Below are 27,016 nucleotides of genomic sequence, written 5' to 3'. Positions count from 1 at the left end.
TGCCTGCTGAAGCTAGACTTTGGGCTATGTATTTTTTGTTTACTGTTAAAATTTGACCCTGCATGCTTTGAGCAAGGTAGCCCATGGCTGTGCAGGAAGACTGAACAATAATAAACCTACATCAAAATGAAGAAACCTATCAATGAATAAGAATGGAGTCAATGATATCACAGTTAAAAACAGACACCAGTATAAACGAGTGTCAGGAGGGAATGGCAGCCAGCTTGTAAAAACTCATTCAGTTCCATATTTTCTTTATAAAGGCTTTCTTAAACCTGATGCAGTTGAGATATCTTATATCTCAATATTTTATATGCTGTTATATAATATTAAATTAGTTTAGGGTCCGACTTCTTTTGCCGGTTGCTTTCTTAGACTCTTGTTCTTTCTAGTCTAAAAAAATGGATAGCCTGTGGCTCCAGGGATATTTAGTTTAAGTGTCATTTTTCCCTTCTGACAATGATAAATGGGAGGAAAAGGTTTAAAAAGTATTCAGTTTGGAATATTTAGGATTATATGCTAATTACCTGATTTAAAGCTTAAGAAGTTTCATTCTTTGAGTCAAACCTTGACATTGAAAACATTGAACAATTCAGGAAAAAAAAACCTGATTATTGTAGCAGTTTCTAAATGAGTCCAAAATCTCTTTTGCAGATGCAGCAGATTTCCAAGAGAATTTTGTTACGTCAGGTGTGTTCAGTGTCACAGAACTTATCCAAGTTTCCCGGAGTGAGTAGCTTGTCTCATTTTTTTTTTCCTGTTTAATTCTCACTTCTGTCAACTACTTTATATAGTTTGAAAGGCGGGTATGAGTAAGACTTTTGCTCAGTTGTTAATTTTTCCCACCATTCATTTAATCCATTCCTTTTCCTCATTGTAGACGTTAACAAATTTCCATTAAAAATTGTACACATATTTTTAGTTTTAATATCTACATACAGCTACTGGGAAAAGTATCTGTTGGTTCAGTGTGTGCTACCATCAATGTACTGATGCTACTGACTGTTGAAGTCTTGTCCCAGCGACTGTAGGCTATTGGGGTCTGGATGTGAGGAAACAAGCTGAATCTGAACCCAAGCAAGATAACGTTGCTGTTTGATAAACTAGGTTCTCTGCCAACTCCAGTGTTGTCTCCAAAGAATGGCATTGCTCCTGAGGGAACAGTTTCATGATGTGGGTCTTCCTGGACTCATAATTACTGCTGGATGGGCAGGAGGAGGCCATGGCTAGAAGGCTTTTGTCCAGCTCTGGTTGTTGCACCAGTTGTGGCCCTCTTTGATGCGGGAGGATTTCATGCAGTAATTCACGTTCTTACCACCATCCAGTTTGACTGCTGCAATGCATTCTGCATAGGGCTGTCTATAAAGAAAATTCAGAAACTGCAGTTGGTTCAAAATGCAACAGTCCCCGTGTCAAGGGTCACAGACGTATTAAACCTGATCAATCTATCTGATATGAAGATTTCAGGAAAAACGGCTTTCAGTTCCCTACTACTGGGAAATTAGGGGCTAAGGCCAGGAGAAAGAGTTTCTCCATGATGGCCCCATACGATAGAAAAACTTTTCCCTAGAAAATATACATCAAAAGTCACATGATCAAAAGTCACATGATTGTGACAGTTTAAAAATCTAATATTAATAATAAAATAATATTCATGCACACTTTTCCTATGTATTTTGTACATATTTCTATAATACAGACATTTTGTATGTTGTATATTTCCCCATATGTTTCTTCTCAGTTGGGATGCTCTTTTCCCTATATGAAACATATATTTTAAAAATGAAATTCTCAGCTACTTTCTATACATGATTTCAGTTTTTCACCTCTAACTTCCCATGGTATAGCTTTCCCAGCATTTGACTTTAAAATACTTTTCCCCACCTGAGTTGAAAGAGATGAGAGTAGTTCAGTTATTATGAATCTTTGAGAACTTGGTGGAATCTGGTAGTATTGGGTGGATCCAGAGTATTCATTGGTTTTAAGATTCCAGGCAATTCTGCATTGCAGCCTAACCTGCTTCTCTCCCATGGTGCTCCTGGCTGTTTCTTAAACCATCTTTAGAAATTCCGGTCCAGATTGCATTGGGTTGGCAACAGGGCCAGGTTGGTGCTCAGTCCAGACTATAGCAACTGCAAGATCTGTTAGGTCAACCCTGACCCTGAGCTAAATCTGAGCCAGTGTGGTGCACTGAACAAGGTATGAACAAGAATTGTGGAGTTTCAGATTTAAGTTCCCTCTCAGCTATGGAGACTCCTAAGGGGTTTTGGGCCAGATACTCTCTCTCAGCCCAGCCTTCCTCACAGAACTGTTGTGGAGATAGAATGAAGGGAGATCTCCATATACAGTAAGTTCTATCTTGAGCTTACCCCCCGCCAAAAAAGATAAATTATAAATATAATAGATAAAATATAAATAAATGAATACATGGATTCATAGTCACTTGGTATAGGGAAACTTGTGACATAATGTTGTTTTTAAATTATTTTTGTGAGATACATGCATAAAATCTATTCTGACATTCCAAAATTTGGAAATCTTTCTAGAATATCTAATTAGCCATTTTTAAATCAGGAGAATTGGATAGCGGAAGGTACAGGTTTTTTTGTAAATATACAAGATGTGAATGATTTCTGTACATATATGTATGCATATGTCTGGAGTGCATCTTTATAGATATACAGATTTCCCATCAGTTCGCTCCATAAACTCTGACACAACAACACTGTTGGAAGCAGAGATTTCAAAAAACACATATCCATTCCACCCTCAGCAATACTCAGCCCTTCTTGTTTTATGAATCATTCACTCTCCCTCCCTACTGTTGATAGTTTTTCTCTCTTTGTCATCCACAGCACCAGTGGTGACAGGCACAGGGCCAAATTTCTCTTTGGGAGAGTTGCAGGGGCACTTAGCATACGACCTGAATCCCTCGAGTACAGGGATGAGGCGGACGCTCCCCAGCACTTCCTCCAGTGGGTAAGTCTAAATTTGCCATGTGTGTATATATATTTACGGAATAAGGCTTTTACCCCACTGAGGATGCAACTGACGGGATCTGAAGGTTGCCAGGTCTTACGAAATTGGGTCATGTCCAGAAGTGGTTCTTCAAGAACGTAGGATCTTTATCCAGCTATTTCTTGTAACTAGAAATTATTTTCTAGTTAGCATATGCAGACAAACATTGTGTGTGATTTAATGCAGTCTTTCTCTCTCTCTTCCAGCTGAGGTAAAAGGTTTCAAGTTAGAAGGCTGTAGCTTTTATGCTCCACTTTTTCTCTTTCCTTTCTCACTTTTTAAACAACTTGAATCATGATCCTGACTTATTCAACCACTTCACATCCACATGTCTCAAGCATCTGGAATGCAAATTACTTGAGAAAGGGGAAAGTGGAACGTTTGACAGCCCTCCGAATGTCTTTCTGTATAATGGAAGCAACCCCCTCTAATATGCTCTTAGGACCAGAATTGAAATTTTAAAGGTGATCATCTGGTGACTCATAAGCCAAACATGATACCATCTCAGCCTTTAGGAGTGCTGTCATCTTTTAATTAAAGAAAAGGAAAAGCTTTGTTCACTAAGTAGCTAATGACCTGCTGAAATTGCTCTTTCATTCCCTATCTTGCCTTACTACCCATTCCCATATCCTGTACAAACTCCTGATCCTTATCTTCAGAATCCTTCAGGGGCATGTCTGATACACAGAAAGAGTGGTGGGGCTTTGATCATGTGGTCACAGCTGCCATATTGACTTTTTTGACCCCCGGATGCCTCTGAAGCCCTCCATGACTTTTTCCTTTTTATTGCTCTGTTCTTCTATCCCAATATATCACTGTTCTGTCCTTTGTTCCTGTCCCTTAAAATGATTCTACCTTTTCTCTTTTACTTCTTGTGCCCAGAACTCTCTACCAAAGCACCTGTACCTCATACTTCTTCCAGCTTATCTTCTCTTCTTTATTCTTTCCACTATAATGTTAGGAATTTGTTAAGTGAATAATTGCAAATTGTTTACCTTTGCCTTGATTTTCTTACCTCATTTGTCTCTCTTCTGAATCCTATTTCACAATGTAAGCTCCTCTGAGCAGTCTTAACTCCTTGGACTTTGTGATTTGTTACACAGAGCAGTGAAGTATAAAAAGGAGGATGTTCCTTTCAAAGTTTACCTTTGATAGCTGTTGTAATGCTATCATGCTGCTTTTGAAGAGGGGTTCATCATAGATGTGGTTAGATGAGCTTGATATTCTTAGATTTAAATTGCTGTTAAAACCACGTGTCTCCTTTTTTTCACATAAGGAGTAAACGGCATAAGTCAGGATCCATGGAGGATGATCTGGACACCAGCCCCGGGGGTGAATACTATGCATCCCCTAGCTCCCCCACAAGTAGCAGCCGCAACTGGACGGAGGACATGGAAGGGAGTAAGTGTGGGGCAGGTGGGCCTGCCCTCCTTGCGAGTTCAAATGCTCTTGCAGAATATTTCGCATTTTCACTGGCTTCCTGTTTTCCTAGTTTCAGGGCCCAACACCCCAGGTCCTCTGATGCTTTCACCGTTTGTGTGAAGTGTGTAATTGTCGCATGTCTTTGAACTACTGAATGTAGAGATAGGCCAGAAGAACAATTGTGTTGATAGAGCATAGCTAGGAAATATTTAGCAACCAAATCAACAAATCATTATGATTTAAGTTTGTTTGAAGAGTGAGGAACATTTATTAAAAAAAATATAACAATTTTCTTTAATTCCATTACCTTATTGATTGGGAATTAATTAATTTAATTCCATTACCTTATTGTTTGGAAACTAATTAATTTAATTAATTCATTAGAAGAAAATTATTTTTCTTCTAATTCCATTCCCTTATTGTTTGGGAATCTGCTATCCACTGATTTTTAATTTTTCTTAATTTGTTTATTTATTTGGTAAATTTATATAGCCATCCATCTCACATATGTGACTCTGAACTGTGAACAGATTTAAAAACATGAAACAATACAACATAATTACCAAAAAATAACCACAAGAATAATTAAAAAAAAATAAACGTAATTAAAGCCACTTAAAAAATATATAATTTGCAGGAGAGCTCAGTCTCATTAACAGTACAGAATTACTTAATCCAGATTAATTCTGGATCAACTAGAATAATGTCTAATATTGTGAGCCGCCCAGAGTCACCCATTGGGGGAGATGGGCGGCATACAAATTTGAAAATAAATAAATAAATAAATAAATAAATAAATAAATAAATACCTAGAATAAATTCCAGAATCAGAGCATTACTAATTTAATTTAAACAAATTACTTCCATTTGTTTTTCCCCTCCTCAGCATCCATGTTATATATGCATATATATATATAGTAGAAGGAAAAAAGCTATCTTTATATGTTTGTACATATGATTACCTCAAGATTTTTCTCAGTATGTCATGTTTTACTGATGCTGATTGAGATGTGAGAAAATGCTGCTGATGAGATGTGATGCTGCTTACCAGCTTGGCTGGATTTAAAAAAGGATTGGACCAATTCATGGAAGTCCTGGGGATCAACAGCTGGGGATCAATTAGCCTTGATGGCAGCGGGTCTGCCCCTGAAAGCTATCTACTAGTGGGCTTCCCTGTGCAGTTGGTTGGCCACTGTGAGAACAGACTGTTGACTACTCAGGCCAGGGGTCTGATCCAGCAGGGCGCTGCTTATGTTCTCTGTTTTTATGAAACATTGCTTGTGTTCCATTTTTATTATTTATTTTTACGCTTCTTCCCAGGGTAGCATATAACAAAGAACAATAAAAACTAGATTCAGTTAAAAGCAATTATGTAGATGAAATAGACAAGGATACAACTACCATAAAACAAGATAATAAAAACAGAATAAGACAAGATAAGTTCATTTTCAAAAAATAGTCCAAAAGTCCATCCTGTCCATGGCTAGCCAGCGAACGTGCTGAATAAGCATGCCTTCACATATCATTTAAAACAAGACAGTAAGGAGGCTGTACTTTTGATGCTACCTTTAAAAAGGGTTCACTTCTACTGTTTGCCACCCAGCCACAGACCTACTAGTGGGGCTACAAGAGGGGCCTCTCAGTGGATGTTCATGCTAAAAGATTATAATAAAGGCAACACTCTGTTAAGGGCTTTTTACACGAATGTCAGCACCTTAGAGTCATGGGTATCTGGGGCAGGGGCCAAGGGAGGAAATGACAAAAGAAACCTGACATCATCACAAAAATGCTGCGACTTATACATTTGCATCAGATGTTGGGATGTCAGTATGTAATGGCAGCATCTGTACGATGAGAGCACTGCAGACACATTCTTTTGACATCATTGTGGTTTGCTGTGGATAGAACAACCTATGCTGTGAGTATAGAACAACTTTCACAAACATGGCACCTTTCAGAAATGTTGGGACTATAACTCCCGGCATTTCTCAGCTGGCATTCTTTAGCTACAGTGGTTGGAGAATTTTGAACTTCTAGTGCCAACACATCTGGAGAGTGCTTGATTAGGGAAGGGACTTTGGTCTAAGACACTCTATACATGCATATATTGGTAAAAGAGCTGGATATATGCAGAATGTGAACTATGGATGCATAACGTCTTTTTTAATATTCCAAGCTTGATTATTAGGAATTGCAGGTTAATTTTGCAAACTGGGCAAATCCACATGCTAAGCCACGATTTTAGAAATATCACTTGAGATATAACCATGTTTGTTAGGACAATTATCAACAGTTGCATCTCCTTCTGCCTGGTTTCTGGAAATGCTGTGTCTCCTAATATAATCACATTATTCATGGTTCTCAGCCAAGCGAAGGCTCGAAAGAGGTACACCATTGTTCTGAACTAACTATAGAAAAAATTTTCATTGATGAAGATGTGGGGTATTACTTATTAAAAGGCAATGATTCCTAATTAGTTTATCTAGTATTTAGATATCTTTTCTCCTAAATTTTATCTCTTATCATAGGAAAGCTGCCTTCTGTAACTTAAACTGCTGGCAAGTGTAGCTATTTTAATGCTAGTTTACTTTGTATCAGAGATGCAGGAGTGCAAAATTGGATAGGGCCAAACTTGTGGACGTTTTGGCATAGGATAGGTGTCAACCAAACAAAATTGATACCGTAAGCCTTGCAGATGCTTAAGGCACCCATTCCCCCCCCACCCACAGTGGACTCTAACTCAACCCATTTTTGGGGTGTCCTTAACATGCTGCAGAAAGCTGATGAGGCCCTGAAGCTGATGGAAGTTGTGTATAGTGGAACATTGTTTTACAGGATCCTCATACAGTACCAAGACAATATTTAGTGTTACTGAGAGTGATGGGAAGATACCCAAGTTCTGTAGCAACGTTCTTCTTATTAGCTTTCTCAGCCTTGTATTCGCTCACAGTCTGTTAGCCAGGACAGCAAATAGGACTTACAATCCTACACCACTGGAGGTGCCAAAATGAGAGAGGCTATATTTTTTTGGTGATGCTAATTTGAGAAGTACCCTATTCTTTCAGTGGGTCAATGCTCATTTGAGAAGATGCTTGCCACCTGCAGATGTTATAAATTGTGGGATTTTTTATAAAAAGAAAAAGGTTGCTATCTAATTAGAGGATTTTATTTTTTCCTCACTTAAAATAAAAGGTTTTTTTTAAAAGAATTGATCAGTTAGCTTAATGATCAGTTCAATAAACATTGCAATATTTTTGTGGTTATTATTTGCCTGCATTTAGACAAACAATTAAAAAAGAGAATACACCCACCTATTCCTTCTCCAAGTAGAAATATCTTTAAATGCTTTGCAAGAAGAGGTTTAATTTCAATCCTGTACTGGATGTTCTGTAAAATCCTTCCAAGTGAGTGTCTGAGAAAGGACTAAACCTTTTAGTGGCATGGACTAAACCAACTGGCCCAGATAAATCTGAGCCATCAAACAGAGGAGATTAACTGCATCCTGTCACAGACACACACACATACAATGGAGACCTTTGATATTTATAGGGAAAGACAGACACACATTTGAGGACACACCTAACAACCAACTAGGAGAAAACCCCTTTCCATCAATATGTCACAGATTAAAATAGAAAAACTTCTGCAGGAAAATTGGTAAATCTTGAACAATCTCTGGCAACCCAATGACATAGTGGCTCAGCATCAATGTGCTATAAGGAAAAAGCCACACAGACATGGAAAAGGATAACTCCAAGTGACAAAAAACAAGACATGCTTGATAGAACTAAGTCACATACATGCACTGTATTACATGAAGGGCACCTGGTCCCATTTTACAGTTGGGAAGACCAGGGCACTGCAGTAAACGGGACTAATGGCTCAGGAAAGGTGACATTTTCCATTGGTTAGGTCTCTGAAGAGCATGGCTGCTGTAGTTAAAGGACAGTTCCAAGCTATATAGACAGAGCAGAAATATAGTTTAAAGGGCATAGTGATGCCAGCAATCAAGTATTTCAATGACATCATAACATGCCACTTCCTTCAACTCTTCTCCAGGCATCTCCCCAACTGTGAAAAAGACAGAAATGGACAAGTCTCCCTTCAACAGCCCATCTCCGCAGGACACTTCACCCCGGCTGTTCACTCAGCATCACCGTCCTGTCATTGCTGTACACAGTGGTATGTAAGCAGTCACCAGGGAGGGCCAAAGAGCAAGGATCTCTAGATTTAGACCAAGTCAACTCATGCTGGGAGTCAGGCAGCATATAAATTTAATAATAAATTTAATATTATTTTTATGTTGACTTGACAGTAGAATCCTAAGAGGACAGAGTTATGTTACCACCTTGGGTGTATGGGAGGGGGTTCTGGTAGTGTTAATAATATTGTTTAATTTTAAACATCTACGTGGAAAACTAGCATGTCAAAAATGAGGGTCTCCTTTCTGTGCTTCTTTTCTAATTTCCAATACTTCCTCATCTAGGGGAACATTCAAAATCATCATTTTTCTTTCTTTCTATGTTCTGCCTGTTTGCCATTTTAGAACAGCCTGTGGGTCGGCATAGGTCTCAGAGATCTAATTATAAAAAAGGTTGTTTGCTTATTCTTTTTAATAGTACTTCCTTTTTCTTAAGAATGGTAGTTCAGCAACATGTGGGGAAAGAAGAGAAGAAGCTGCATGGGTAGAAGTTCTCAAAGAAGAAAATTGTTATTAATGCTTTTAGGAGATATGATGGAAGATCCGATAGTTCTAGAAGAGTTCAAAAAAATTACATTAAGAGCTCTCACGTGCCTATTAAATAATATACTAGATTCAGCAGCTAACACTAGCATAGGTCAACCCCCATCAGAGGAAACTGCCTGAGTTAAGATAAATATAACTTTATTAGAGGAAAAGATTGCTTTGGAAGCGTCCTTGCTGCAATCAGCAAAAATATAGCTATTCCTCTCAGGGGTCTAACTCTGGGAAGAAATTGTCCTGGAACTTTGTAACAGAATCCAGCTGTGCACACAGCCCTAACTGGTAGGTGCTTGTTACGTCTACAGGAAACCTCCTTTTCTCAATTTCCAGAATTATTTGCCCTTAAAAAACAAAAACAAAAAATGAAAATGAAACCTCAAGGCAGTGATGAACGTATACATAATACGTGAGTATATCCATGCAACATTTAAAATAAATAGAGAAGAGGGCAAGGCTGCTAGCTAAACTATTACTCCACTGCGTATATGTGGGCCTAACATTTTAGCTGTCAAAATGAGAAGAAAACTGGATTTTTCTTGCAGATGTGAGTGAACTCTGAGTTCAGTTATTTAGGGCAGGGGGTTGGACTAGAAAACCTCTAAGGTCCCTTCCAATCCTATGGTTTTATGATTCTGTGTTATGATACCTCTGACTTCTTTCTTTTTCTTTCCCTATTGCATCTGTTTAGCATCTTTTGCATTTAACAGTGTCATGCAGACCAAGTGGAAAGAATTTTTATTATAGGTAGAGCTGAGATGAATTGCCAAAATTAATGGCAGCCTTCCTCAACTTGGTGCCCTCCAGATGTGTTGGAGTACAGCTCCCATCAACATAGTAATTTATAGGACACCAAGCTAGGGAAGGAAGCTTTCTGGCACAGGATAGAGTAGAACTGGATCTTACATATCATTTCAGCTTTTTTTTTTTTTTTGAATTCTTCAGAATACTATTAATTGTGGGAGTTAGAGGGAAAAAAAGTTTAATGTGTTAGGCAACCCAAATTCTCTTGAAAGTTTTCCAGCAGAAGTTGCATGTGGTTTATTTGTCAAAAGGAAAAGAATGATTAGGTTTTAAATATTTAGGGCAGCACAGCCACACATTTAAAGATTTAACAGAATTCTAGGAAGTTTAGGGTCTTAGTGCTCATGTGGTGAGGCAAGGGAGGTGCCACTGGCTTTATGCAGCTAGCAGTGAAGTGCTAAATCCCCTTGCAGGATCAGAGAACAATTTTGGCTGTGTGGCCAAAGGCCAGATGTTGCCCCCCAAAGGATAGTGTGACCAAAGTTGGTACTTGGGCCCCTTACCTTCCATCCTGTGCATAACATAAAGATGAATGGGAGTGAGAGATTCCTATAGGATTTGTCAACTTGCCCAAGGATGCCAGAGAGGGAAAAGGTGATGGATGTTTGCTTGCCCCAGAAGGAGGCAGAGGAAGGTGGAGGAAGGCCATATCATCTGGGGCTGCTCTGCTGCCCCCATACTAATGGTTTCTGCAGAGGTGCCCGGGAGCAGGAGGGTCTGGGTGCGAGTTGTTGATGAAGGCCGCCCAGTTTCCTCTCTCTCTCACCCCCTGCAGGTATCTCTCGAAGTCCCCACCCCTCTTCAGCGCTGCACTTTCCCACCACCTCGATCCTGCCCCAGGCAGCCTCCACCTACTTCCCGCACACAGCCATAAGGTACCCGCCTCATCTGAATCCGCAGGACCCTCTGAAAGACCTCGTCTCGTTGGCTTGTGACCCATCCAATCAACAGCCGGGACCGGTAAGGAACTGCCAGGGTTATAACTCCTGTCACCTCTTGTCTTGTGATGTGGGAAGCCTCTGCTCAGTCAGTCTAGTTCATGACGTGCTGAGTCTGAGGAGAAACAGCAGGGCAGTTATTTGAAATGCCCATACAACCAGGCAGTCTCCAAGCCCTTCAGATTTTTTTTTTTTTCAGCCATCACAAGACCTAGAAGAAAATACTTACACATTTTCTAAATGGTATACTTAAGCCAGATTTCTCCAACCTGCTGTTCTCCAAATGTGTTGGACTTCCGGAATCCCTAAGCAACATAGTTTAAGCCAGTGCTTTTCAAACTTGGCAACTTTAAGATGAGGAGACTTCAACTCCCAGAATTCCCTAGCCAGCATGAAGTCCCCTCATCTTAAAGTTGCCACGTTTGAAAAACACTGGTTTAAGCCATACCATCTCAGTCTTGGACAGACATTTCCACTTTCATATTTGATTGAAACAGTCATCATTGCTCTTATGTTTTGTTTTATGTTTGGGCCTGGCAGCAGCTATTTTTACTTTCCAGTAACACCCCGGAACATTAAAAAATTGACAGTTTTGTTCTAGGCTATTATTCTTAAAAAATAAAAAATGATGATTGGGGGGAATGGTTATTGGGGGTGAGATTTGTCCCTTCCATTCTTGAAATTCCACTCCTAAAACAGCTAATTCCTAAGTGCCACCTGCACGTATGCGAGTTTTGAACAGGACTCAAAACAATGTGTGTGCTTGAGGAGGGGTGGAGTGGGGTTGCTCATCTTAAATCCATGGATCTTCAAAACACTGATGGTAATTATCTGTAATTTGCATAGCATGCCTCAGGCAAGTTCATGAAGCCCAAGGCCATTGGTACCCAAGGTATGTAAAGGGTTTAGTGAGGGAAAAATGTAGCTTACAGTCACATTGTACGTTTTGAAGTAAGATACGGTACAATCCTTCTTGGACTAGATAAATAAGAATCAAAGTGGAGATCAAGAAGCCTGTATTTGCATGCTGTTTTGCAGGCAGGGCTGATGCTCGTGAAGAGGTAATGAATTCACACTAATTCAGTCTCCATACTGAGAACTTGCGCAATGAAGCAGTTGATTGTGGCACTCCGGTTCTGCCCAGGGTGGGATCAAGGAAAAGTCTTGACAAAACTGTTGGGATCCTCCGAATAGAGTGGCAGGATCTGCCCCATCTATTCAGCTATGTGTTGAAGATGCCATCTTTGCCTCTGAAGGAGCTATCAGGTTAGATAAGATCAGAAAAAAAAAATACTGTAGATTGTCAGACCAGAAGATGATGCAGAGCCACAGAGAGAGCTTTAATAACAAATATTCCCACTGCTCTCCTAATCAAACCTGCATCTAGGCCATATGTGTACACACATGGACACATATGTCTGTTACTGGAAGTCCAGCTTGTTTCTCCTCTCCTCTATTTCGGCTGGGTGCCCGTCCTGGTGGATGGCACCATTCAAGGGCAGTTAATGTATTAGTTACTTGCAGGGCAGTTGGTGAGTAATGGAAGGAGCCTTCTATCTTTCTTTCTCACACACATACAGACACATACAGAGCAATTGGAAGCTAGTATTGCTTCTGAATATCTGTGATTGCTTTCTTGGGCCAATACATCTCCTTACTGTTGTGGAAAACATAGGCTGGAGATAGAACTGAAAGTGGTATTACACAGGCAACACTACTGACTGTAGCGAGAGCACTAAGAAAGCTTTTTAAATCTGTTCATCTGGATTTTCCCCCAATTTTTGAGTTCTGAGTTATCTGGTCTTACATTCAAAGTGAAGTTGATATATTAACATTCTTGCCATTCTTTCTTTTTTTACTTTTCAAATGTTATTCAGTCCATAGTTGATAACAGTGTTCAGTATCTTTCTCTGTTTTTTTCCTTTTTGTCATCAAGTGAAATGCTGATAACAGTAATATTTTACAGGAGGGCCATTTATGTGATCACGTATGATTGTACCAAGATTCTTTTTGTGCAGTGTTTTGATAATATTCAGGAACACATGTGTACATACGTAAAATTCAGGAGAAAAAGATGCCGCTGCACATATCATAGTAACATCATTGCTTTTTTGTGGTATTTTATGAATGCACCCAAGTATAGGTACGGTTATTTGTGTGGCTGTGGCTATAAATTAAGTTTTGGCAATTTGCACAAAAATCTCAAAACATAAACCGACATTTGCAATGCTAAAGAGTAATAAAGAGCGCAGAAAAAGCCATTTGTTAGCACAGTGTCAAAGTAAGCATCCTGAAAGATTGATTAGAGGCCAAATGTGGCCACATGAGCTAGAACTTTTAAATGGGATTGTGAAGAGTTTTTGTATACTGGAAGGCACTGTCATTGGCTATGGGCCATGACAATTCAATAGATCTTCCTTATTCGCAGTCAGGTGAGCTGGCCAAGATTCCCAGGGTCCCCAGTGAAGCCCGCCCACTGTCCCCGTTTTGAGGGGGGAGGTTCCTCTGGGCGGGCAGGTGACTCCTGTGGGCAGTGCTAATGGCTTGCTCTGTGTTTTTTTTTTATGTTGTGTCCCTAGTTAAATGGAGGTGGTCAAGTGAAGGTACCCGGGCATTACCTTCCTACCCAGATGTTGGCGCCGCCACCCCCAGGTATGCCCCGCCTGGCAATCTCACCTGACACCAAATCTACCACGACAACTTCCGAGGGAGGGACCACCTCGCCGACGTCTCCCAGTAAGCAAGCCCACTCACCATTCCTGCACCTACCCACTCCCAAACGGCCTTGTCCTCCTGCCTGCCATCTGTCACTAATTCTTCCCTACCCTCTGGCCATATTCACCAGTTCAGACTGCTCTGCAGCCTTGTTATTTTGGGGTAAGGGGATGGCCACTTTGGGGGAAAGGATTTTGAGATGAGATGGCAGCAGGGTGCATGGATCTAAACAGAGGAAGTTCAAATTGTTCATTTAAATTATCAGAAATTGCCACGGATTTAAATCCATTATTTTTTTAAAACCCAAGCAAACATGCATGCTACCATAGGACATGCCAGGTTGCAGTAAACAAAGGCTTTGTAGCACCCCAGAATGTAATCCAACGTCATCTACCTTGCATGCCTGTTGTACAAAGGGGACCTTGAATTTAGGAGAGCAACTATGGAATGAAATCGTTCCATTTGGCTTTCTCTTTACATATTTCAGGACACTGAATGAGATCAATTCCTTGGAAATTATACAAAATCCCAAGCAAAAGCGGGTAGTTACATGGCAGACATAAAAGTTCATCAGCCATGCTCTTTAGTTGGCCTTCTAAATTTGGGGCCTGTGAGCAGCAGCCTCCATGCAACTTTGCATGGCATTGCAGAGATTCTAGAGCAGTGTTTTTCAAACTTGGGAACTTTAAGATGTGTGGATTCAACTCCCAGAATTCCTCAGCCAGCATAAACTTCCCCAGCCAGCTTAAATTAGCCAAGTTTGAAAAACATTGCCCTAGAGCCTATTCCTCGTTGTATCATTGATGGAATGGTGTATTAAACAGCTGTGCAGCACTTCTGCTTTGATTTCAGAAAGGTCCTTCAAAGCATAGAGGGGTACCAACAAAACACCAATATGAAATTATTTAAAGCAGCTGTGTCTTGTCCCAGGAGCATACTGCTCAATCTCAGGAAAAGACACAGCTGCTTTAATCTCTTGAAGACAGGCTCTGTTCCTGTCCCTGTGGGCTCTGAAGACACTTTTGGGAAATGAATTGGAAGTGCTGCACATTCCTAGCCTATTATGACTGGGCACAGTGTTTTCCCAAGATTTTCCTGAAGTACAACACTGCTTATGATTTGGGGAACATTTTTATAAGGTTTTAAAAAGACTTATTGTTAGGATCTTTTCCCTGACTATGTCTATTCTCACTTCCTGCTCCCCCATACAATATCATCTTCCATTTTTTATCCTATATAAAAGGGGCAATTGCTTTCCTTAGCTTCTGAAAATTTGCCCGCCTGTGATCTAAATATTGATGTTAACATAGTACACTCCAAAATAATAATAATTAAAAGGAAGCCTTGTTAATTCTTAATCTTTATATATGACTTTGATTATGCAAATTCTCACTATTTAATCACTCAGGCAAACAGCATCAATGTTTATTTTCCTTATCTCGAAAAAGTTGTGTTCTTCTAGTACCTACTGGTAAAATATTATTATTTTTTCTCCACACTTCATCAGTTCTTTACCTAGGCGTCTTACTGTGTTTAATGGAAGCTTATAGACTGATCGTGGTGAGTGTATGAATGTTGACTTCTACTGTATAGTTTGCAGTGCGATCAGATGTTGTATCAAACCAGGTCCCTTAATATTGCTGATTTGAAAAAAATAAGGTAAATGTTAAAATGTACCACATTTTAGACTGACCGTAGTTCAGTTCCCAGTACCAATCAATCAGGCAAACTAATAAAATACATAGCATGCCATTTTCTCCTTTCCAGATAATATTCCTAAATGTCTAAAAACAATATGCAGAGCATAATGCTCTGCTTTGAAACTGAGGACTGGTGTAAACTTTTGTTTAGAGGCTTAACAGAACTTAAGAACTTAACTGGTGCCTTGGCTCACTGTTCTTTAATTGCAGGGAAGAAGCCAAATGTCGCTTTTAAGGGCTGTGTATTTGGTGTAATTTATTTTGCTTATTGCAATTTGCTGAGGAAAGGTCTTGTAAATATCTCTGCTGTGCTTTAGTAGTTGTGGAGAGGAGGTGGCTTAGCAAAACTTATTTTGCTTCTAATAAGAGCTGAAGGTCTTCCTAGGAGCTTATCTCATCAGCTGTGATGTAGCTTCCGTTACTCATCCAATTTATTGCAGTTGAGCAGCCTTACACAACATTTAATTTATTAATTTGTTAATTGGATTTATATCCCGTCTTTCCTTCCTTAATTCAAGGCAGTGTGTACAGCAGGGTTTCTCAACCTTAGCAACTTTAAGATGTGTGGACTTCAACTCCCAGAATTCCCCCTTGCTTGCTGGCTGGGGACTTCTGGGAGTTGGTCCACACATCTTAAAGTTGCTAAGGTTGAGAAACCTTGATGTACAGTATAGCACTCTTTTCTTTCACATTTCCCCTGAATAACATTCCTCTGAAGTATGTTCAGGTGAGAAAGGCTGACTGGGTCAAAATCAGCAGTGACCTTCCATAGCTGAAGATGGACTTCCATCAGGTCTCCAACATACTAGTTCAGTGCCTTCACTACTATACTAGACTGGCTCTTTGAACTAAACAATGTCTCTGTGCTTGTTTTTGAGGTTTTATAGTGGACTAGGGAAGAAACTCTCTGTTGATTCAACATGAATCATCCTCGTGATCTTTGTTAATTTGTGATGTCTAAATGGAAAAGAAGGTGCTACGTTACAAAGCCATCTTGTGAAATCTGATATTAGATACATTCAAAGGTTGTGTCTCTTGTTTAAAAGTCCTACTTGCCATTTTTCTTTTTTTCCAAAATACTTTTCTGATGTTTCCAGGGAGCTGATTACATTTGGTATTCATTCCCAGTAGCTTTCCCAGGTTACCCATTCCTGATGCCAACCACCTCTTCCTCCTCTTTTGCGTGTGGGTACTCTGAACATTCCAACAAACTGAATTTACATGGGTGGCAAAAGAGACCTGAGTTAACTTCTCTCTTCTCTCCGACCTTGAGCAAGTCATGTGGTGCTGCGGGATGCCTATTTGCAAAATGTGTGTATGTGTGTATATGTTTGCTTATCATTACACAGTACATAGGGGATGATAATTTATGAGGTTTGGGAGGAGGGAGCCATTGTAATTGCTGCACAAATTAAATTTATCAGCAAGATATAGTAATGCTCTAAAAAACTCAGTTTTTACAGATTTTTCCCCATAGTGCTTCCTCTGAGTTATAGTGCTGTCTACCCAACCTTGACATAGCAGAAAACGATCCCAGCTGAAACTGGCTATCCCGATTGCCAACTCCTTTCCTGCCTTGATTACCTCTGTTCTCAGTCACTGTTTCTGCCAGCCCCCTGACTTCCATCCAAAGTGAGAAAGCCTAACAGATTTCGCACACCTTAAGACTGTCCTTGAATGGTGTTGAAATAAGAGGGGAAATACATCAGTGATGCAGTGAAGAGCAACTTAATCCTGTCTCCCACATGGTCTGGGGATCAGAGAAGGGCAACCTCAATGGAATGCTAAAGGAAAAAGAAGTTCCAGAGCATATATGTGTTATGCTTAGGGGCCAATGGGGACACGGCCTGTATCCTCTGGAATAATATCTCCACTAGGCCCATCAGCTGCCTCTAGCGCACCTCTTTGCACACACCTCTTTGCAAATACAGTAAGCATTTTCAACTCTACAGAAAGGAAGAAACTGAGTAAGAAGCATAGCATACAGGAATAGTATTTGGGTGTGCTTAATTAAAAAAATAATAATATTAGTAATGACTAGTGGTGCATATATGCATGCATGTATATGTGTGTGTGTGTGCATGTATATAATATTTCAGCATTATACAACTGTGGACAAGACTTCGATTCTAAAGTAATCGTGTAAACAGTCCATATATGTTATGAAATTAAAGGGAAAAAAAACCCAGGGAATTTTGTATCATAGACAAAACATATCCAGAAAATTTGTTTACCTCTCTTGAGTATCTTTTTTCTTAACCCCTCTATCAAAAGAAGCCTGAGCCAGATGTTGACAAACAATATATATTGGCTGTCTGCTGCAGCAAATAAGGTGTAAATTTATTCTTCTGCTGCTGAATAACATGGGGCTCTTCTGTATGCAAGAAACAAAGCAAAGGTGTATCGATCCACTTCTTTTAACTCAGCATTGGAAATAGATTCCCTGGGCAGATTCAAAGTTCCTGTAATCACATGGGGGCAGGGCAGGGTTATAGTTTATGACCTTGGGGGTGGCAGAGTTGTTTTCCAGCACTGTGAACTTGAATCCTTTTAACTGGAGATGCTGCAACTGAATGGACCTTGGGATCATGTCCTGGAACAGATTTCAATTTGTACCTAAAGTTCAGACTGCGTGATTCTAGACTTCTGCAATTTCTGTGGTTCATATCAGTTGCTTAGGATGAGTTTTTCATCTACTCTAGCTTGATAGTGTAAGAAGCATGCCATGGCCATAGATCAGTAGGAGAACATCATTTTTGGAAGCAAAAGGTCTCATAAGCAATTCCTGGTGTATCCAAGAGGGCTGAAAAATATTTTTCCTGAATTTACCAATCGGTGTCGGTGCTATTGGGCTAAATGGGCCAATGGTTTGACTCAGTATGAGGCAGCTTTCTGTTTTTCTAATGTGAGGGAACAGAACTGTGGAGATAAAATGTCCTTGGAGGTCACCTAGTCCAACCTGCTACTCACTGCAGGATGTACAGTGCAAGATGCAGCTAGAACATATTTGACAACGGCCATTCTCCAGTTTGCTCTTTGGCCAGGCTTGGTTGAGGCCCTGGGAGATGAATCCCTGTCTTAAATCATTCCACAGTTTAAAGCAGGGATGCAAAACTCGCACCCTGCCCTTTGCTGTCCCCAAACCGTCATGCACATACTTAAGGAACCTGTTTCACCCTTTGAAATTAAACAGAAAGCCCTCTGACTATTGAAAAGCAGCCCTTGATAAGTTTCTGTGGCTTTCCTGCTGATGGATATTTTTGCACTGAAGTCTCTATATTCAGAATAAGCAAACTTCTGAAAAGAAAGATAATTGCAAAGGAAAGAAGGACTGAAGATCTTTGGGGTAGGGGGCGGAGAGTGGTTCCCGTGACGAGATGAAAGCTGTTGATCAGAACAGTGGACTGATTGAATTTTAAAAAGAATGTTCTCTTGTTCTCTTTCTCTCCTTTTTTCTTTTCTTTACCTTCCTCTCCCCCCTACCATCTTCCCCAGCCTACTCCACCCCAGGCACACCCCCTGCGAACCGCTTCGTGGGATTAGGACCACGGGATCCTGGCAGCATCTATCAGGCACAGGTGAGTCTCAAGGACCTTCCTGAAAATTTTTACTAAGTTAAAAGCTACAGAAAAATAAAAAAGAATATAGAAAAGAAAAAAAAGATATCAAAGGAAAAATAGGAAAGATAGAAAGATAGAAAAAGTGAACAACAGTATAGATCAAGAAAAGAGAAAGAAAAAAAGCAATATTTAAAGAAGCAACTTCCGATTTTCTTTGCAGCAGTTGCAAACATAATACTGTTTCTGTCCTTCCAAATTACATAACATAGTTCCTTCTTCCCATATACAGGCCTTTTTCATTAGTAAATCCAGAGATCACCAGTTCATTTTTATCCATTTTCAGCAAAAAGTCCATGAATAGAGAGGTTCTTTTAAGATCTGGTGTTTAATATATGGACATTGTTAAATGTCTATTTAGTGCAACATCCCATTTTCCCTACTGCCCAGCCAGAGGTCTCCTTGACACCTGCAAGGGACAGCATTCAAGCATAATGTCCTCCCACTTGCTTGACCCCAGGATCCATTAGTCTGAGCTATATAGTCCTTGTCTTATTCAGGTAGAGCTGAGAAATAGTCTTTCTGAAATCCTGGATAGCTGCTGCTACTCTCAGCAGATCTGCCGTACCCCAACATGAGGTCCTCTAGATGGGTTTTGGGGCAATTCTTCTGAGATTTTAAACCAGGACAGGCTGGTTATCCTGGTACGTGGAAGTGGACTGCTTCTGATCTTCAGGATCCATTTCTCAGTGTTATGTTCAGTAGCTGCTGATTGGGCCTACTAGTATGTATTTTTCTAGAAGCCTCTAAAAACAAAACAGGAGGTTTGGTGGCTCAGATCTGCATGTCTGTGCAATCCAGATCTCTATTTGTGAAAGTTGGAAGATGGATAAAAATGTCCTCTGGAAACAGCTTCATGCCTTCCCGCGCCCCACTCCGAAATCACAGTCCCCTTTCATCTCTGATGCTGTCCTTTGTATCTTGGCTCCAAGTCTAGGTCTACTTGGCTTCTCCAGTGTCATTCCTGGCAGGATTCTGCCTGGCACCTTCCCAGCACCCGAGGGGAAGCTCAGTGGCTTTTACAATTACTTTTGCATGCCTCTGGAAAAATAACAACAAAGCGCACGCGCGCACATACACACACACTCACAGCCTTGACAGGGAGCAAGTTCAGAGGCCAAAGCTAAGCCCAGTCTCTCCTCCTACCCTCCCTCTGCTTGGCCTCTTAAGATGCAATTGGATGGTGTGCTTAACATGATGGCTCCTGGCCAATGGGATTCCTTTCCTTCCCCTCTGGCGTTGTTAGAGACTGGCACCAGCCATTAGTTGCCGCTCTGGCCGAGGCGTGACGAGGATTTCCGGGTATCCGAGAGAGTGCCTCCCCCCCCACAAGGAACAACAACTCCAATGTGTACCACTTTCTCCAAGTGGGCTTAAGGGTTGTTTTGGAATTAGCTTTTGCATTCCTTTCTCCTCTCTGGGATCTGACCATCAGGGTGTAAGAAATGTGACACCAGATTGTAAAATTCCATGGGTGGGTGTGTGCTCTGCGGGAGAGGCTGGGCTTGCAGCTCACGTATTGACTCCTTGCCTTTCATCTGGCCCTGCAAAACCCGAGGCCTGCTGAGCTGAACCCAAGAGCCTGATCAATCTTGGAGACTGCAGAGCGGGGGGAAAGGGTGCCAAATGTCTAGCTCCTGATGGTAGCAGGACAACACAATTCACAAGCCACCTTTGAAAACAAACAGGAGGACTGAAATGAACTCCCTTTCTCAGTCATTCAGCTCCTCTTCCCTTTCACTGCATCTTTGCGTGTTGTTAGTGGGCTAAGACTTCGGGGAAAGGGGAGGTGCTCCGCAACGAAACCTCAGCAATCGCAGGCTGCTTTCATCTTCCGCAGCGTTCAAATTCAGTCAAATCAAATGAAATTGTCAGAGATCATTTGATGGGTCAGATCCATCTGTTTTACTTTTCAGTTGTGGTCGTGTTTTTTGAACACGAGCTTGTTCTGCCTTGTTTCCCCATAAGTTAGTGATTTTTAAAAAAAAATCTGCACAAAACTTATTGTGTATTTTTGTATATGTTTTCTTGTAAGATGGGCATTTCCCCTTGTATATGCATGTTTGGATGCAATTTTTCTAATGTACACATTTTTCTATTGCATTGTAAAATTAAGAGAAATGCCAAAACAAGATAATTTTCTTGCCATTTTCTTTGGGAAGTGTGAATTAGGAGGATTTGTATTAAAATGTGAAGCAGAAAAGTTTCACATCAGTCCTGGAGATCATCCTTGATGGGTTCCCCCACCTGTTTAAATATCTTTGAAAGGCAGTTTACTACAGCTCTCTGTTAAAGATTTTTTGGGTTTTGCTGAAGAGAAAAATTGCAGATCTCCCTATCTCCTGTAATTTACCTCTTCTATTTTTATATATTGTTTTCAGGCATTTTAATCATTTTCCATATATTATCTAGGTAATTCTCACTTTTCCAGTGAAAATAACCTTTGTAGAATAGGCTAGAATTATTCTCCCCCTATTGCAGGGGAAAGACTGAGGCTGAGAGAAAGTGAGATAGATTGTCTATTTTAAAAGTTCATGAAATGGGGAGTTAAAACTTCATTTCTTAGCTATTATCTACCAGACCTATTGAAGGGTTAGAACAGGTGTAAGCCCTTTTTCCAATTGTTCCTTGGACATGGCAAGGAATTGTTTAATATCAGCAAGGCCAGAATACAAAGCAGGGGGCGGCACCATCCCTTTGTCTCCTCTATTCTCTCTTTCCCTGTCTCATCTCATGTATGTATCCATCCATACCTCTCTGTATAAGAAGAAAAGGAGTACCCCTTTCTTTACAAATAAACCACAATTTGCCTATGGCGGATGAAAGAGGCTCACTTGCTCACCTGGTCAGTGCTAAAAAATGGAACTTCTCTGTTCAGTGATAGTTCATCATTGAGTTTTCAACACAAAGGTAGTATTGGTTCCAGATTTGAAGGGGTATTAGCCAAAACCCCCAATGCCTCCCACGCCTGGGTCCATCTCTTTCTTCGTCACCAGCAACCTTTCCTTCTTTCCTTTGGATCAATCTGTCCAGAGGCAAGTACAAGACAAAATACTGTACGCCTTTTCTTCTGCTTGTTCTGGTTCCTTCTTATATACTTAGTTGATTGCAGATGGAAAGTAATCCAGTAGCAACTGCAGTGAGGGAAAACAGGGGTCCAGGCCAGGAGATGGTGGAATACAGTAGTAGGCTCCTTGCAGAGATGTATGAAGCCATGTGGTGGAATTAAGTATCAGGAGGTGAATATATATCACCTCTTGTTCATTGCTCATGAACTCCAAAATAAACAGAACAGGACTCGTAACCTCAGTGAAGAGAGCTGTGGTTAGTGGCACATGTACTTCTGCACACAAAGTCTTTTGATGATGACGATGATGATAATAATGATAATGATGCAAGGAGATTTTCTGCTCTGTTCTCACTAGGCAGGAGACACTCAGGTGCTCGCTGTCTCCCTTCGTGCATCATTTTTGTGTGTGCTTAATCCACTGTGTGGTTTGAAAAGTCCCCAAGGAAGAGAAAAACACTTCTGATTGCAGAGAGAGCAAGTGCAAAGCAGCGAAGGCCGCCGCATACAGGCTGCGGTTGTGCAGTTCAGAAAGATGAGTGAGGGAGAGAATTTCACCAGTGTGGTACAGTACTGCTGATTCTGCAAATGCTGCCTGAGCATTGTAAGAATGATAGTGTGGTCTCCCATCACCATTGTGACGGGTGGCATCCAGATTTACTGATACAGCTACCTAATAAATATGGGAGTGAGTATAGTCCAGGTTAAAAATTAAAATTCACTGCCCAGGTGATCCACATCTTTGCAACAGGGAAAGTCAATCTTCTGTTGCCAATATCAGTTGCACCTGTTGGTGATGAGGGGACCTTGAATGAGATTTGGATTCGATTCCTTCATTCAGTCCTGATGCGCATTTGGCTAGCCTGGGGTTCATTCCATTCACTCCTCTAAATGCAGCTAATGTTGGGGTAAAAAGGACAGAAAGAAACATTATGAAAATTATTCTATTTTAATCCTGTGTTTTCTCCAAAAAGTTCAAGTACTGTAAATATGTTTCTTTCCCTTGTTTATTGCAACGCAGAACTGATTCTGGTTCTGATAATCCAAAAAGTCAGTAGGACTTTTGGGGAGAAAAAAGTTTGCTGCTTGGGATTTCAGAAATTCTAGCAGATATGTTCCATACATTTCAGAGTATGTCTATGTAGTTCATCAGGGCTAGAGTCTTCCTTATTTCAAATTTAAGATAAGATTATCAGGAAACGATGAAATGATTTGTGTGAATTACAGTATTCTGGCTTTGCTACTGATAGGGACAAGCTAGAAATGATTGAGGGCATTTAAAGAATGTCTCCTAACTAACAGAAATCTTATTCAGGATTAAAAATTTTATTATTTTTTTTCAATGAAAGCCAGGGGTTCTTAGGAAGATGTAGTTTGTGCCCAGAACAACATTTCAGCACTTGTTCTATTTTTCTTCAAGCGGTACTATACTGACTAAACCCAGAAACTAAATTTATAGCTAGATGGGAGATGCACAAGGAGAGTCTCACACTGCCACCTGCTGGAAATACTGTATGCAAAAACTACAGAGCGAATATTTAATCAATTAAATCGTGGGATTTGGAAATGACAGTATGTATGGACCCTTCCATCCGCAGTTGCTGGTACCCAAATCCGAAGGGTGGCCAACTGTAAATTCCTGTCCTTATTCCAACTCTAAGCCCAACCTGGCACATTAAAGCCCTTTTGAGGCTGTCCTGGTTACATTTCCTTGAGATCCAGTTCCTGCCCAAGCCATCTTGAGAAAATGCAAAAATGGCATGCAAACCGCCAAGATCTTACTGGAGACTATCCACAATGTTACCTTGTCTCTCTCGAAGCCTCAAATGTCCGCAGTGTGGACTTGCTAGGTGTGGGTTTTGTGTCCTTGGCCTTGTTACAATACAATACAAATACTTTAATGACCAAGTATAAAATATACACAAGGAATTTGTCTTCGGTGACGAACAGCAAGATCAATGGTGCATTTGGATAGCAACAAAAATTAATAAACAGTAACAATAACACTGCCCAATAAAATAACTTTTCCAAAGAAGAAGCCACTGTCCAGTACATATCAAATCATACAGTGTTTAACAGAGCAATGGCACAAGGGAAAAAACTATTCCGATGTCTAGATGTTTTAACATACGGAGCTCTATAGCGCCATCCCGAAGGAAGAAGTTGGAACAGATTATATCCAGGATGAGAAGAGTGCAGATATCCTCTCTGCCCTCTCTTTGTTACATTAGCAAAGTTCACCTCCAGAGCACTTAAGCCCTCCTGCTACTCCACCATGCCAAGAATGCATGGGTTTTTGTCTAGATTCCTGTCTGTTTGCTTGGAGAGCAGGATCCAGGGGGAGTTGCTTGACTCAAATTCATTGTTATGAATTATTATTTGTAATTTCAGACGAATTCAACAGCTTCCAGAATCTGGTGATACATACTTTTAGTTTTCCTTAGACCAGTTAGAAAAATCAAATTTCCCATAGCCAACACTGAATTTCAACCAATTTGGTCATTTGCTGAAATCTATTGAAAGAAGTGCTGAACCCAATCCTATATGTTTTCATGATTTTATGAGCTACGTATGTAAAGTATAGGTGGGATATAAATATTTTACACAAATAAATAAAGCTATCTGCAGGTGCTCAAAGGCTCCATTCTCTAACCCTGGTGCAGAAAATGGTAGCTCTCAGATAAATCAGCATGAATCAGAAATGTAGGGATAAATCAAGCCAATTTGGGAGAACAGTTCGAATTTCCTATATAAATTGGGAGGGTCTAAAACCTACTAGTCCTTCATACACAACTTCTTTGTGCAGCCACGACAAAGTGGGAGGGATATATTTGTAGGGGTGCTCAGCATATTTGAGAGCCTCACAGCATAGGTGAGAGCCAGTTTGGTGTAGTGGTTAAGACACCAGGCTAGAAACCAGGAGACTCTGAGTTCTAGTCCCACCTTAGGCAGGAAGCCAGCTGGGTGACCTTGGGTCACTCCCTCTCTCGCAGCCCTAGGAAGAAGAAGGCAATGGCAAACCACTTCCAAAACCTTGCTAGGAAACCTGGAGGAACTAGTTCAGGCAGTCACCAGGAATCAAGATGAAATTAAAAGACGCTTGCTCCTTGGGAGGAAAACTATGGCAAACCTAGATAGCATATTAAAAAGCAGAGACGTCACCTTGCTGACAAAGATCCGCATAGTCAAAGCTATGGTTTTTCCAGTAGCAATGTATGGCTGTGAGAGCTGGACCATAAAGAAGGCTGAGCGCCGAAGAATTGATGCCTTTGAACTGTGGTGCTGGAGAAGACTCTTAAGAGTCCCCTGGACTGCTAGGAGGTCAAACCAGTCAATCTTAAAGGAAATCAACCCTGACTGCTCATTGGAAGGATTGATACTGAAGCTCAAGCTCAGATACTTTGGTCACCTAATGCGAAGAGAGATCTCTTTGGAAAAGACCCTGATGCTGGGAAAGATTGAAGGCAAAAGGAGAAGGGGATGGCAGAGGATGAGATGGTTAGATAGCATCCCTGAAGCAATGAGCATGAAACTGAGCAAACTCAGGGAGGCAGTGAAGGACAGGAAGGCCTGGCGCGATATGGTTCATGGGGTCACAAAGAGTTGGACATGACTTAACAACTGAACAACAACACCCAAAAAAATTCAGTATATTTAGGCCATGGGGTATATTCCAAAATGGAAGTGGAGCAAGAACTGAGAATTCGGAAGGGTGAAAACAAACATTACAATATTTTGTAATTTAATTTAATGTTAATAAGATATCACTGATACGATATCTTGTTATGTATTTTATACATTGTAGGAGAACAGTCATGGTAGTCTATCGTAGCAAAAAATCAGGAGGAGTCTGGGAGCACCTTTTCCAACTAACATAATTATTAAAAGGCTTAAGTTTTCATACTCTGCAGCAGGTGGAAAAGGTGCTCCCAAACTCCTGATTTCATGTATTTAATAATTTCGCTTCTGTGGGGTTACGTATTTGGGTTGCAAAAATCTGGAGAACCACTAATGGCAGCACTGAGATACCTAACACTGTAGCTCTTTCCTGCAACTTCATGGTTGTCTGGATTTTTGCAGCCCAAATATGCTAAGTCTGTCCTTTCTGGTTGCATTAAAAATTACAATACTGGCAACTTTTGGAAGTGTTCTGGCTACATCCATGTTTTTCAGGTGCCCATGTTAATCTCAGGGCCTCAGGTTTGATATCCAAAGTCTGCTGAGTAAAGAAAATGTTGCCCCTTGGCAGTGCAACTTGTAGGTGATGGCTGATTTCAGATAGGGCTCAGAGCCACCAGACCATCCTCATCTCCCCTTTCTCTTTCTCACACAATCTCCATCCATCCCTCCTCTATTATTGTATCTCTTCAGCCACCATAAAGCTGTTCTGGTTCACGGTCACACCCTCTTTGCGGGCAGCTTTTTTGTGGGCAGCTTCCCCCTTTGTGCAGTCATGATGCTGGTGACTTCTCTCTAGTTTCCGTCTTCCAAAGTAATCCCACAAATTATAAGGCCCCACTCAGCAGAACCAAGGAGCAAATTAGAGCTTTGGGAGTGCTGGGTTGGAAGGCCAAGGGAAGTTACAAGCATTCAACTGTTTTTTTGTTTATACCAAGTGGAGGTACTTAACGGGAACCTCAGACTGAATCCTTTTGCTGCTTACGATACTGATAGAGAAGAGCTTTGCTCATAACTCTGCTCAGGAGATAGCGAGTTGGGGAGTCTTTGAAACTGACAGCCAGATTAGAAACCCCTAGAATGAATGGCAAATCTGTCCAGGCGCCCTATCCTCCATTTTATACAATGTTGAAAATTCAGCATTGAAATATCACTATACTAGTCATTGCTTCACAAAGTCCTGACTTGAATGCACACACTGATTCACTGATCAGCTGCTGGCTCCTGGCTTTTTCTTTTTTTAATGAAATAAATCGTGTCTTTGAGAGTTATAAATATCTGAAGCCAGAATTGCAAGAAAAGACTTCCCTTGAAAA

General features: G+C 40.6%; 1 protein-coding gene across 11 annotated transcripts in view; it reads left to right on the top strand.

The window, feature by feature from the left end:
* The window catches only part of NFIC (nuclear factor I C), a 135,735-nt gene that overhangs the window by 89,495 nt on the left and 19,224 nt on the right, over positions 1 to 27,016 (top strand). For 2 of the 11 annotated variants that reach the window (XM_088149505.1, XM_088149509.1), the window contains exons 4-11: positions 655 to 729; positions 2,856 to 2,979; positions 4,295 to 4,419; positions 8,500 to 8,622; positions 10,761 to 10,945; positions 13,503 to 13,659; positions 18,834 to 18,916; positions 19,888 to 25,241. In XM_088149505.1, the coding sequence (XP_088005631.1) occupies positions 655 to 729; positions 2,856 to 2,979; positions 4,295 to 4,419; positions 8,500 to 8,622; positions 10,761 to 10,945; positions 13,503 to 13,659; positions 18,834 to 18,916; positions 19,888 to 20,082 (1,067 nt within the window). In that variant the 3' untranslated portion in view covers positions 20,083 to 25,241. Of the gene's footprint in view, positions 1 to 654; positions 730 to 2,855; positions 2,980 to 4,294; positions 4,420 to 8,499; positions 8,623 to 10,760; positions 10,946 to 13,502; positions 13,660 to 18,833; positions 18,917 to 19,887; positions 25,242 to 27,016 lie in introns of those variants that run through there. The other 9 variants (XM_088149506.1, XM_088149504.1, XM_088149512.1 and 6 more) reach the window with 7 other exon arrangements.

This window comes from Python bivittatus, unplaced genomic scaffold (assembly GCF_059951505.1).
Source record: "Python bivittatus isolate LINGU-HERP-01145 unplaced genomic scaffold, Pbiv_v1 ctg000580_np1212, whole genome shotgun sequence".
In the NCBI taxonomy this organism is placed as follows: domain Eukaryota; kingdom Metazoa; phylum Chordata; class Lepidosauria; order Squamata; family Pythonidae; genus Python; species Python bivittatus.
The sequence above is the reverse complement of the archived record's forward strand: the minus strand, read 5'-3'. Positions and strand labels throughout refer to the sequence as shown.